Consider the following 14,691-nt stretch of genomic DNA (forward strand, 5'->3'; position numbering starts at 1 on the left):
ATTTACTTGTGACCACTCAGTGTATATATACACACACACACGTTATGAGATACATTTTTGTGTACCTTATGTTTATTATAATTAGATATGTTTTCTAACCATGAAACAGTAATTGCTCTGTAATTGTAATTGCATGAACTTAACAACAGCTTATCAAACACAAAAGTCGTTTTCTGTTTAGTCGACTTGTACACTTTGGTTGATCTAGAATGAAGAATAGCTTGTTCTCATTTCTCCAGTGTAGAAGACAAGAATTAAAAAATATACGGACACACAATGTACTGATTTGAACCCCCTTGTATGATTTTAAATGTCTTGCAACATTAATGGTTATACTTGAGTTATTTTTTTATGATGATGAAAGTTCTAGTAGATAAACTAGCCACATGTATGAATTAAAAAACAATTTTCAGCTTTGTCAATAAATATCACTTTACAAAAATTGAAGCATTAATCCTTGTACAAAATAAACTTATCTGTAATTGTATTAAGTTTCACTTCCAATTAATTTTCCTTATTAAGCTGACTCATAAATCCTTAATAATATTGGATCATGGGGACGTTAAGTAGTTTTAGGTACGTTTGTCAAAACGTCCTTCATGAGAAACATTGAAATTTTTTTGTATTTTCAACTTAAGGGAAAAAAGATCATAAGGGATATAACTCAAGATAATGGGGAGGGGGACTGACTTGTAAACTGTTTACAATGGTGTGTAAAGTTGAATTTCTGTATTGACCAAGTAGTGACTTATGATTTGAATTTTTAGATTTTCTTGTTTATATCTTGCTTTAATCAGTCAAAAAGACAAATATTTTTTTTTACCATTTCTGTCTATATTTGATACAAAGCATCAGCATTTTATTGTAAAAGCTACATGCTGAAATAATGGCAGACAAACATATGCATGACAAAACGGAAGCATAGAACCACATCAGGCAGTAAAGGCTACAATTAGATACTAACCACAACTAAGTGCTGTGTATGTTTCACAAGTTGTATAATGTTAATAGAGCATATTCTGTTTCATTATAGTGTGATCTTGCCTCTTCTTGGATTGTTCTTTGCTTATTTTACTATTGTGGCTGTCCTGGCTGTCATCAGTACTGATAAACCTAGGATAGAATGTTTAGGTAAGTATTACTGTCACTCAAAATTTCATACTTAATTTTTTCATTTTTCTTCTATCTTAGTGAATAGTGCCATCTACACTTTGATATCATAACTAGAATATTGTTGTTCACCATGGTTTCTCCATTCATTAGCTAAACAATATCTCCCAAATACCAAGTGCTTTTCACTTATCACAGACAAATAGCAGTTTAGGAGAGTCTACCATAAATTATTTCAAATTACTTATGCTATCATATCTTAAAATATTAAGAACAAATACCTAGTATTTAAAAGATGCAGTAATGTAATTCCATTTTGAAAGTTGTTGCTGTACAGTATTTTGTTAAGATTTTAATTTTGGCTAATTTTCAAGTGACCAATGGCCACATGCTCATGTTGATATAAATCTTAGTGTCAAGCATATTTTGTGTAGTTGGACATGTTGGTGAATATAATTATTGTTGAGTTATTATGTTTTGAATGGCAGCTCTTTGTCATTTTAAAAAATATATGAATACATCATAATTTATATAATTTTGTTTAAAAAAATAACTTCCATTTATATAACATAGATTGTTCCTTTATTTTCTGTATATCATAATCTCATGAGAGTAAATTTGGGTCTTGTGTCTTAAAAGTTGCGTCTAATTTATTTTTATATTCATTCTAGGCATATCCTTAAATTGTGCAAAATTTTCTATATTGTTCTTTTTAACTTATGGTGATCCCTGGTCATTAAAATCAGAATTTTGATTAAAAGACATGTTTGTTTCAATATTTACTAGCATACCAAATTTTCTATTGGTATCCTTGGCAATCTACAGTAATAAAAAATAGGATTCTTTTTTTCTTACTGACCTACTAGTAAGTGCCAAAATAACATTTGTTTCCTAAAACTTTGTAATTTATGAGTAACACAAAAGTTTGAGTATGCTGTATAATTAATTTCAAACAATGTATAGTAGTAGAAGGGAGAATTTTTGGTGTTCACAACAATAAATCACACATTGCAGATTCAAACCATGTAATGTAATCTATATACTACTAAAACTCTGAGATTGTTTGTGTGTGCTTGTCTGTAATTAAATACAGCAAAAACGGCACACAATACCGCTATATTTGTAATGAAATGAGAATATTCGTACATTCTATTATTATAAAACTTCGTTTATACAACAATATATGCACAACAGAAATTAAATCATGAGGTGAGAATGTGTTATACCGGCGCGTAGAAAGAACAACAATAAAATGGACCTACAATATTATTGACTATTTGCAAATAGTAACTATGGAGACGAGGTAATAAAGAAAAATCAAGTCGAGAACAACAACAAAATTTAATTAACAAAAACCTCTTGCTGAGCATTGGCTATTATATTATTTCCCTTTCAATGTGCCCATATTCATTAAAAGGCGTAAGATGACAACAATCAAATACATTTTCTTGAATTATGAATAACACGAATGGATTGAAATATTTAATTAAATTATCTCAAAATAAACCTTCATTTCGGTGCAATATTGATATTAGCTTGAATTCTTCATAACATCTGAATAGTGGTTGACCCAATGGGTCACGGTGGTCTAGTTATATCTGAATACAGCAAGTTTTCTTAAATTGAAAGTATTTGAATATGATCCAGCATTTTACAAGTTTAAAGATAAGTAGTTTTAAAGGATTAAGTCTTGAAGGTTCCTTCTTTTTTCATTGTCCAAGTGAGGCCTAGTGGCTAGTGTTTCCAGATTATGAATTCCAAGTATTCATGATTGATGGTGGGATTGAGACTTTAAGTGCACTATAAGAGTGACAGTTAAATCCATCTATTCAGTCAAATAAAAGTTTGAAGAATTGCTGTTAACTGGCTTCCTTTGCACAAATGATTCTAAAAAAAAGTTGTTTTTTTCTCATTGTAATGCACCTGATTGATAGCAAAAGTTTGTGAGTCCATTACACAAACTTCAGTAGATTTTTTCGAAAGACCAGAATGGATATGATATATGAAAGCAGTCAAACGTTTTTTCAGTTCATTGTAGAATGTTTAATGTTGAACACCAGTTCATATCACTGCCCAGGCCACTTCAATATTCTCTTCTGTGATACTTTGTGATGGAAACCTATTCCTATAGACATTATTGAATCATATTAATACTCATTAATTATCCTATTTCACTTTTTTGGCAAAAGTTGCATATTTCCATCATAGAGCTGCCTCTTCTAAAGCTCAATCTGGATATGAAATAAAGTTGGGCACTTTTGTATAAGAATGGAAGACAGCTTGAGCTATGATGAAATCTGCCTTTTCTTTATGTGTTAGATGAACATGAAATAACTTAAACCACACTATATCAAAATAGACCTTTCAGTTCAGTATGTTATTAATTTTTTTTACATTTTACCAGATGATTTCAAGTGTACTGTTCAGTATTATCCAAAACAAAACCAGCATATTATTCAACTGGGCCAAACGTTTCACAAGAAACAATTTACTGTTCTTCGGTATGACCCAATAAGTCTCTTTTTACCTAATGAGCAGTTAATTAGAGATTATTGCTTTATAAATAATTAACAAGATTATTTTTCATTGTTAACCAATAGCACACTTACTTATGAGAATTATAATGTTGTACACTGTGACCTAGCACTCTATTTTCTTGAGAATCTTGACCACTATGGCTAAGTAATAGTTTTTTTTACAAGCAGTTAGCTAGAGGTTACTGACCACTTGGGTTCAACACTTCATTTTCTTATAAAGAGTTAACTAGAGTTATTGGTGACTATGTCCTGGCAGGTCACTTTAATTCAAAGAATTAGCTAGAAACTGTTGACCTCTTTGCTTAGCAACTCATTTCCATGTAGCCCAGCAGTTCCTTTTCCCACAAGGAATTAGTTACAGATTATTGATTATTTTACACAGCAGCTCATTTTATTACAAGGAATTAGCTAGATTATTTACTACTCTACCTTAGGAGTTCCCTTTGTTACAAGAAATTAGTTAGCAATTACTGAACTCTGTGTCTCAACAGTTCATTTTATTATCTTAATTTTCAATGTTTTGTATTGCAAAATATCACAAATAGTCATTTTAAATGCTATATTGACCTTTATTCCGTATCTTTTCTTCCTACTCAGTCATGGTCTCTTCATTTTTAAAATCATTTTAAGGGCAATGTATGATAGATTTATACTTATGATATAATCAAAATATACATTTATAATTCTTATCTCTCACCTTAAAATGTAATGGCCTTAACTAACTAAAATACAAAGAATCTACTTTCAACATTTTCAGAACCTTATTGGTTGATGTTGTCAGCTGCAGAGTTCTTATTTGTCCAGCTGTTTATGACTGCTGGAGTGTATATCACTCAAAAGATTAATGCAGTATCTTCGATGGATTCCTTCAAACGAGAACAGAAGAGAGATTTATGGAGGTAACTACAATAGCCTTTTTTCTTTTTATTTCATCAATGCATGCATGAAACTGGATGCATAGCAAGTTTTTAGGAACACTTAATTTTATAGAGGATGTCATTGTAATTGCAAAAGGAATTACCCCACTCAAAATGTTTGCATTTCAATAAAAGTCCACTATTGCATGAACTCCTCAAAGACTGTGTATCCTACTCACTTTAATGTAATGGACTTGCCAACATGTTTATAAACAGACAGACAATAAAATTGATTTATAAGGATATTACTCCTAATTTGATTACTTCAAATTTAAGCTTTTCTTTCATATAAACTTTTTTTTTCTTGGAGGAAACTTTTTACACCATCAGTTAGTTCTTTTTGACTGTTTTTAATTAATAGGAGCTATAGGAACTAAGTGATAAAACTTCTTTATGTTAATCAAATTGTCTAACCTGGGCAAACCTCACTTAAAAATTGTCATTCACATTGAATTCTTGTATTTTTCCAGCTTCTAGCTATAATTATGTCTGTTGTTTTTATTGGTAGAAAGGAGATGGTTTTATGACAGTATTTCCCACTTAGTTGCTTCCTATTCACACACACTCAGCACTGGTGAAAAAAATTACACAACAACTTCAAGAAGTGCCTGTTTGCTTAAATACTCTCTGATTTTAAGAGGGGAAAAAAAACTTGTTTGTTGGCTGTACCAATTGTGTATATTTGTATTTTTTTCCTACTTGATTTGAATGGAACCTCCAAAATACTGCACCAACCCCAAAACTTTTTTTTACTAATCATAAAGGTAAACATTTAAAATTTTGATACTTAGATGATAAATGATATGATGTTTTTTTCATACAGTAAGATTTTTGTGGCTAAAGGTCTATATTTATCATAAATGTTAGGTAAAACCTTTTAAGGGAAACTACTATTTGAAAAGAATAACTAATGTATTCATTAAGAAAGAAATGCCTATGAAGTCTCTAACCCTATCGTTACGAGTAGCTAGGGGTCAGAGGGCATATCATGACATTTGAAGACTTACATTAGATATTTTATTGAACTACTTTTCATGAATGTATATCAATAAACTTAGTATCAAATTGTAGATTTTAATTTAAATTTTAGTGTTATACATTAGTTAATTTCTTAATTTAAAAGTAAATATAAAAAAAAGCTAATTATAGATTTTTGTGTGTCACACTGGTATGTCATCTTCTGAGTTTGGTCAGATTACATTTTATGATGCTCATAATGCAATGTATATAGTTTTGCACGAATCATAAACTCAGATTTCCTACATTGGCAAGCTAGAATATAAAATAAGAACCTTCTATCTATGCTGAGATATCATAATATTTAACAAATCCACCATATTGGCTGTGCCCACCACTATCATTTGAGAAGACTTGTTTATCTGTGCCTCCTTTTTTTTATATCTATAAGTTAAGAATCAATCGAAATCTCTACATTTCCTCAAAGTAATTCTGATAGTCTTTCTAAGTTATTTATAAGAGAAAAGCTTTTATATTGTTTGAAGTATTATGATCAATGCTATTTTCCAAACAGAAATTATATTCTTTTGACCCAAATACAACATAGTTAAGAAGCCTGATAAATTATGATACATTATAATTTTTTGGTATTCAAAAATGCATATATATATATAAAGTCTACAAAAATTATTTTTTTTCTACATCAACATGTGAATTTGCATGAGGCTTATGACGAGAGTTAGCAGGTATGACTCACGAGTACATAAGAGAACTTCAAAACATCATAAGTAGCAGAGATCATTGTTTTCCGAATATTTTTTTTTACTCTTCTATGGTTTAAAAAAATAACTCACATTTCAATATTTATTTGCAAATAATAATAAGATATATATATACATACATATATAATGTATGGAAACTGAAACCTCACTGTACCTTGCAAAATATTGGGACTACACATTTATTGGTTATTATATAAGCATGGTAAAATAGGAACCAGGATGTTCATAAGCACTTTCACACCTATATTACCACTAAATCCTGACCACCCAAGTTTATTGGATCAGATACAACTTTGTACAGAGCCATATCATGAATATTTTCTCTCATTTTTATAAAGTACTTTAGACAGTTCTTATTCAACCATTGTACCATAAAGAAGCTGGCAAGTTCTACCCCACTGTGTTCTCAGAACTGGGATTCAAATAAATTCTGTAGGAAACATCTGCTTATTGGATCAGCCCAGACTTTCTACAAAGTCATAATATAAGCATTTTATAAGGTTTAAGGCAATTGTAGTTGTAACAGTTATACTGCCAACAAGTAGATAAATCCTATCCCACTGATTCAAAGCAGAGAAAGTTCTGGTAATTTCACTGCATGAGCTTATTTGATATTGATGGTGTCGAATTAAATAAAGAGTGGCTTTATGTTCGGCAGGTTTCTATTTCAGCCTCTAACAGTAGAATAAACATAGGAAATAGGTGTAAAAAGATCAGAAGAAACTCTCAAGTAATTTACTTTGGAACTTCGTTATCCATACTGAAAAAGGACAGACAGTACTATTCATTTTGTTTCATCTAGTTTCTAAGTCAGCTCTTAACAATAATATTAGTACAGAAAATAAGTGTGAAAAGGTGAGAAGTATAAACCCTTTGAAACTTTGCGATCAATACTAACAATGCTATACATTTTATTTTGCACATTGCAGCCTTTATTTTCATTATACAACCTGGAGAATGTTACAGTAGAGGAAATAAGATATAAAATATAAAGTTTTAATGAAAAGAGTGTTTGATATTTAATTACAAGGTTATTTATTTTTTGTTTGTTTTCTTTATTTATTATTATAAAAGTAACTAAAATCATAAAAATAGAAACTTAATAGGTAAGAAAAATCTTCATGGGATACACCTGCAAGCAGCTTGTATGTTATGCTATTCAATCCGGTAATAGGAGCTGCACGAGCGCTGCATGATTTTCAACTTCTGTTGGGGTATTTTTAGTCAGACATGGTTCAAAGGTCAATAAATATAAATAGATTAATACTGTTACAAGATTTAAGCTATTTAGAATAAACATTTTACAATTTCCAATTATTCTAGAACAAAAAAAAAGTAAATTTAGATTCATTTTCTAATTTTTATGATGGTTACAAGGTTGGTCAAATGGACCAACAAATATAAAGTTTTATCCAAACAAAAGTTTGGTTATCTAGAAGGATATAGACATTACATAAATGAAACTTAACAAATATCAGATAAAGAAAAGTATTTTTAATCTTTAAATCAAAATTACTTTGCACGTTGGATAGTCAACATTCTGAAAGAAATATTTCACGAGCAAATCTTAATACTTAATTTAAAAACGTAATATTTTGTGTATTAAACCCTTGTAATGTTTACTAATAATCTGCAAAATGTTATAAAGATTTGCCTACATTATTAACAATTATAGCACAATTACACTCATGGATATTTTAGTGGTTACGAACAGTGTGGATTCCACCCAGCCTGTATTTGTAGGGTTAATGCCTGCATGTTTAAATGTAGCTGATCTTTATAAGTTTATATTTGATAAGTAACATTCAGTCATAAAACCTTTAGTACTACTAATATTGCAGCAAGATTAAATGTTTTGAAATTAGTTAAATTTAAAAATTCTACTTTAGATGATGTGTTCTTTGGTTCCTTTCTTGTAACTTTTATTATACATTTGTAATATGTCTCAATGGACTGAAATTAATGAGTTAGAGTATTCTTAGATATAATTTATTTTACAAACTTTTCAAATTAATCATGGAATAACCATGTTATCCAGAACTGGTTCATTTTCCAACTGCTGGGAAAGACTAATCTTACAAAAGAATATGAACATGTTCAAAATGTAATTAATGTACTATACACATGTAGTTTCTGTGTCTCAACATCTACACAAAAGAATGATCCTGCAACCCTTGATCTTCATCATTCTGAAAGAGGTAACTACAAGTATTATCTCTCTTACAACAAAGTTGGTTGAATCAAATAACCTTGTAACCACTTTTGTATTTTTAGTTTCCATACTATAACTTTTAATACACATTGTGTATCTTCACAAAATTTGCAGACTTTTAGTAAACACATTATAAGTCTCTTGTACACAGGAAATCTGATTTTTTTAATGAAGTATTTTTATTAAAGATTTGTCCATGAATATATGTAGTATTTCTATATATTAGACCGAGTGCTAAGTGAATTCCACATTAAGATTAAAAATACTTTTCCTCCTTTTAAAAATCTCAAATTTTATTTGTGTAATCTCTAAAACCTAAATATATTCCAATACAGTGCATTACCTTCACTCACATAATTAGCTATTCTCGTTCAGTGCTGCCCTCTGTATGGAAAAAAATTATGCAATCCCCAAGCCTTTTGCTTCCTTCCATTGAAAATGACCCATTACAATGTGTCTCTCATGCAAATCATCACATGACAACCCTCCACCAATGAGAGTACCACATACTCGTTATGCATGTGACTCCCTCTATTCAATTGTACCAAATTATCACATCAGTGCTTGTGCTTAGATGTTTCAAATTTTGCTCTTGTGTGCTTTGTTATTGCAACAGTTATAAATCTGAAATTTTTTTTTTTATGTTTTTATTATATAACTGACGAATATATTTTCATTTAATTTCCAGTCTATTTTTGTATTTTCGCATGTTTATATTTATCTATCAAACAGTTTGTTTGATTTATTATTAACCATGAATTCCAAGGTTAATGTGACCACTTTGGGTCTCACACCTACTATAAGCACCTTTTCACAGGCTGCAAATGGAGGTGACCCATTTTTGGATTTATCTACTCTTATTTGCTGAGAGATTGATCGTTATATGGGTTAACCACCTTCTCCTGAAGTTGCCCCACTTCCTCATGACCAATCCAAACCTGTTCGTTCTGATGCAGATTTTGATAACTTTTTCCACCACTTTTTTTTTGCTGTGTCTTCCTATGCCCCACCTGCAGAATCAGCTAGGCCTAATATGGTGTTGTTAGATATGATTTCTCAGGTATGAGATGTTTTATCCCTTTCCTTGATTTCCTATGATCTTCGTACTCCTTTGTTGCATGATAGTTCTTTTCCATATTTAGTTTTCCCACCTTCCCCGGATATTAGTGTTCATGCTGAGCATTTTGCTTCCCAATTGATTGACGGTGCTAGTATGCCTTGCTCTCCATGGGCTACAGATCAGTTTGCTTTGGCATACCCTCATGCAGACTGTCCATTTCTAGACACTCAGTTGTTGGGGTGTATTTTCCAGTGCGTTTAACCCATGCCCAGTTTTCATACCTTTGACTTACCCTTACTTCCCCTTCTATGATATTTTATCTACCGTACATCTCATTTCAGAAGTTATGCACCAAAATCCTGAAGGTTTTTCGAGGGACAGCATTGCCCTTATTACCTCTATGTTGGCTTGTTTGTCATCTTCAGTTTTTGCCTTACACACATGGTTTTTTTGTTGTTGGGATGGTCTTCTGGGTCATGATGTGGACTTGTCACAAATTTGTTTGCCGCCCATTTATCTCAGGGAATTATGTATAGTTCCTTTTCTTTTCTTAGGCGGTATGTTTTCTACGATATCCCGGATATTTTGGAATCACTACATCAACGCTCTACCCTGCCTTCTCTGGTAAATCATTTGTCGCAGTCAGAATCACGTCAAGCCCCTATTCCTGTTTCCAATCCTACTCATGTACATGTACATTACTTGTGTACTATGCCACCCTTGATACAGGCCCTAAGTTCAGGGTGAAGAGCACGCCTGTTCTAGATGTAGTGTGGTTCCCCCCACTCGGGTACCAATCTTATCTTGGTACACCCTTGATCTATGCAGATGCTTTCTGTATAGATAATGCTCTCATCAGTTCCTCCACTTTCTTAATGTGGAATTCTAGCTATAAGTGGCAGCGGAGCAAAGTATGTTTTGGAAATTAACATTTTCCTAAATTGAAAATGTATTTCCAATAATGCTTACCTCCGTTGACAATCTCCTGCTCTTCCTCCTCACTAAGAGCCAGTGTTAGAGACTGGAATGAGGCGCTTATATGCAGTACCAGAATAGAGGGTGCATTGATGTAGGTGGAAAGTATCACGAAACAAATATTGCCAAGGGCAAATGAGTGGGGTATAAAAGACTGGAACAAATGAGAAAAAATGAGACCAATGCTTAGATGGGCAAAGTTGAAACCCTGGTGGTTGAGTAATAGCTATAAGTGTCAGCATAGGTAAGCATTATTGGAAATACATTTTCAATTTAGGAAAATATTAACTTTAATATTGTCTTATAAAAGTAAGAACTTAAAACTTGTATACTATTAGGATATGGATTATTAACTACATTTTTATGCTATACCTATTGGTGTATCTTGAAAAGAATGTAATTTAATTAAGTTTTGAATGTAACTCACCAAACCTTGTGACATGTGGAGAGAAGGTTATTCTTTTATACTTGGTATTTTGAAACTGTACTTGTTGTTCATTATTGAATAAATTATGTAGATATCCCCACAAATTATTTAAAACTTGTATTTCACATCTGTTTCGTTTTTATTTCAGTGTTATTGTAGCATATGAATTCTCAGCTCTTGTAGCTCTCTCCTATGACACAGCTGTACAAATTGGTAAGTCTTTGTACATTATTTAATCCTAATGTCTGTAAGAAATTGCCCAATTTTTTCAGATTAATGTCCTTATGTACCTAGTATATGTTATGTGAATACGTTGTTGTTTTGTTTGTGAAGCACAATTTTTAGCATGATATGCCTTCAGTTTTACTGCTGATGTGAATAAGTAATTAATAACTACAAAAGACCAAAATGGAAACTTTTAGGATAAAAATTAGAGAAAATTAATTGTTTATTTTTAGGTTTCACATAATTGACAGACATTTGGATTGTATTCACTGTCTCTATTGTTATTTCTAAGCCAAAACCAAGATGTCCATTATGAGGTCTAAACCACAAAAATGAAACATTTGTCTGTAGCCAGTCCTTATTATTATTCATTAATTCCTCATAGCACCCAAAAATGTTGAAGATATTTTCCATCTACCAGACCTGATCCAAAGGCAAATGTCCAACTAGATAGCTGTTATGAAAGATCAAATTAGAGGTTAAGAGTTGATAGCTTTAATCCACAATGTCTCAATTCCTACTACTTTTCACTGTCTGCAGCCAATTGTGGGAAGACAGTTGCCCTCTCCCCTCCTAATATCTTGACATGAAAGGCAGTTATTAAAATAATCATATAGTAGAAGTAAATCACCCTGTATTTCTACATTTGTATGATTCCCAACCTTCATCCTTACAAAATGATAGTAATTAGAACTATAAACCCTTACCTTGATAGTTTGGTAATAACAGATTAAACACCCATCCTCATCGCTTGACAAACTTATTCAAGTATAACATGGGCAAGCTGAGACAAGCCCAGCTATCTGAAGTTGATCCTTATAGTCTGGTATACTGAAAAGAGCCATTGTATAATAATATTTTAAAGCTAGTTATTTTTAAACTTTGGATAACCTTGAATAACTATTGTCCTCTTTATCATCATAAAAAGGTAATCATTTCATTTATAAAAACTTATTTTTCAACACGTCACTAATGGCCAGTGTCTCTTTTTAATGTGTGATAAATAAATAATTTTTTGCAGTTCCCATAATTTAGAATAGCTAAATGGGTACAGAATGTTTGACACTTCCACATACCTCTATAAAGTATGTTCCTTTATCTGCCATTCTTCGTGTAGTAGATCCTATATATATACTCTAGAACACTCGGAGTATTAATATATATATAAAAGACATTTGAGGGAAGTGATTTGCTTATTTTGTCTTTAAACATAAAATAGTTCCTTATTCTGATGGTGGTTTTGGGTTTAAGAACTTGTGAATAAATGTTGTGTGGTAAAGTCTAGTTGTTGTTTATTTTCAAAGCATGTTTACCAGTGAATGGTAGTGTTACATGAAGAGTCTTTTTTGGTACATTGTATATCTCCTGTTTAGTGGTGGAAGTTTTCTTGATGTCCTTGTTGACTATGATAGTTATTACTTTTGTTGGAAAATCACCATGTTATTTACTTTTTTCTTAAATAGTTCTATATTTCTGGTAAGTATATGAGTGCTGTATACCAAAATTATATCAGATTTTCTTTAAATTTCTTTGGTAAAAAACTATTATAGTTATAATATACACCTGAAAATGTAGGTTGATAATAAATTCCAGTTTCATTTCATATATTAAACATCATTTAAGCAAGAATGATTTTTCCAATGAAAGTAATAAATAGCATAACCAATAAGCACATCAATAAAGCTTCTACCCCTAAAGAGGAGATATATAATGTTCCAAAAAAAAAGACTCTTGGTATAACTACCAGTGAATGGTAAACATGCCTTGAAAATATAGAAACAACTAAAGACTTTACTCTGCAACATTTATCCACAAGTAGAACGTTGAGTCATCCTTAAACTCATCATCAGAATAAGTAACTATTTTGTGTTTAAATGCAAAGTAGGCAAACAAACCACTCATACATCATCTACATATATAGATTACCTGAGTGTTCTAAAGTATCTTTATCGAATCTACTACAAGAAGACTGGTGGATAGAGTAAAAGAGCATAATCTATTGATGTATATGGAAGTATCAAATATTCTGAAATCTGCTAGTTTGTAGTGACAATCCTCTAATATTGAGCAGTTTCAAATCATCAGAACTGAAGAAAATTATTATTTATTATGAATTAAAGAGACCTTGTTACAATATTTATTATTAAAAAGTGTATTTTTTACTTTTTTCAAATATTTAAATTCATTGTTGTTTTTTCAATATCAGGTAATTGAATATTATCTATAAGAAAATTACTGTTGTTACAAATAGTCAAATATCTTTTTACTTTTCAGATAACTATTCTATTTGATAGAATATATGGTACTACACCGTTTGGGTTAGGTAAACCAAGGATGGTTAAACTAAAATCTCTTCTTCTGTCAAAAATGGTCAATTGCACTTGGCCTTCCATATAACAGTATCTAAACTTAAACAATGTGCACAATTATTACTGTTGTTTACTTCTTTCTAAAGCATGTTCTTTTGGATAGATTTGAGTAGGATCAAAGTTTGAATTATTGATAGAAATTAAAAGATAGATAAATTTTATTTGCAATAATTCCAAATGTCTAACCTGTCTCACTGCTACAGATTTTCAGTACTTTTGTCAAGATATCCCATTACATTTAATATAATTTATTTATTAACTTATGGTATATGTGATTTAAAATATATATAGGATAGACTTACTTTTACATCTAAGGATTAATCTACATAGATAACAAATTAATAAAGGTTTTCCACATTCTATTAAAATAGATAATTTTAATAGACACTCATCTTCTGTTGTTAAAATCACTATTTTAGGAAAAGTATGTAAGGTTAACTTATTAGTAGAACGTGATGATCATTTTGAAAGAAAAACTATCCTTATGGATTAAACCAGAATTCTAAAATAAATCTGCTGAATCTTTAAGTAAAGCTACTTGTATTAGACATTTGTATCAGTTTGAAATTTATAACATCAAATAAAATAAAGAGATATAGGTAAAAATAAACAAAACTATTAATTTTGAGAACATTTTTAAGGATTTAGATCCTGGTTTTGATAAATTTACTAAAATTTTGAGATATGTAATAAAATTATTTGAATGGGACAAAAGTAAAATATTTATCAAAGTTTTATTGTAAATTTCTATTAAAATGGGATTATTTTCCAATAAATAACATTCCAATAAACAATATAAAAAAATAATCTTTATGGAGATAGATCTTAAACATAAAGTATATGATGATTTATTTTTACCATCTATAAATCAAGATGAATTATTTCCTATTAAATTATTACAGCCTACAGTTAGTTTTATATATATCATAAACCAGTAGGACCTCTCCTTTTTAATTACATAAAGTTTATCCAAGATCTTAATCTAGAAGAAATTAGTAATTTACTTTGTAACTGTATCAATAGTGATTTAATTGATTTTTTCATTTTAATATCATTACAGATGATTTAGAAATTTAAAGACAAAACAAAAAAAGTAGAAAAGTAGAAGTAATAATATTAA

The 14,691-nt window shown here is 30.4% G+C and overlaps 1 protein-coding gene across 6 annotated transcripts in view; it reads left to right on the top strand.

The window, feature by feature from the left end:
• Positions 1-14,691, top strand: part of LOC106464548 — a 63,788-nt gene that overhangs the window by 38,468 nt on the left and 10,629 nt on the right. For all 6 annotated transcript variants that reach the window (XM_022392279.1, XM_022392280.1, XM_022392277.1 and 3 more), the window contains 3 exons: positions 1,034-1,131; positions 4,405-4,546; positions 11,126-11,190. In XM_022392279.1, coding sequence (XP_022247987.1) covers positions 1,034-1,131; positions 4,405-4,546; positions 11,126-11,190 — 305 coding nt within the window. The remainder of the gene's footprint in view (positions 1-1,033; positions 1,132-4,404; positions 4,547-11,125; positions 11,191-14,691) is intronic.

Source organism: Limulus polyphemus, unplaced genomic scaffold (genome assembly GCF_000517525.1).
Source record: "Limulus polyphemus unplaced genomic scaffold, Limulus_polyphemus-2.1.2 Scaffold1684, whole genome shotgun sequence".
NCBI classification, from domain to species: Eukaryota; Metazoa; Arthropoda; class Merostomata; order Xiphosura; family Limulidae; genus Limulus; species Limulus polyphemus.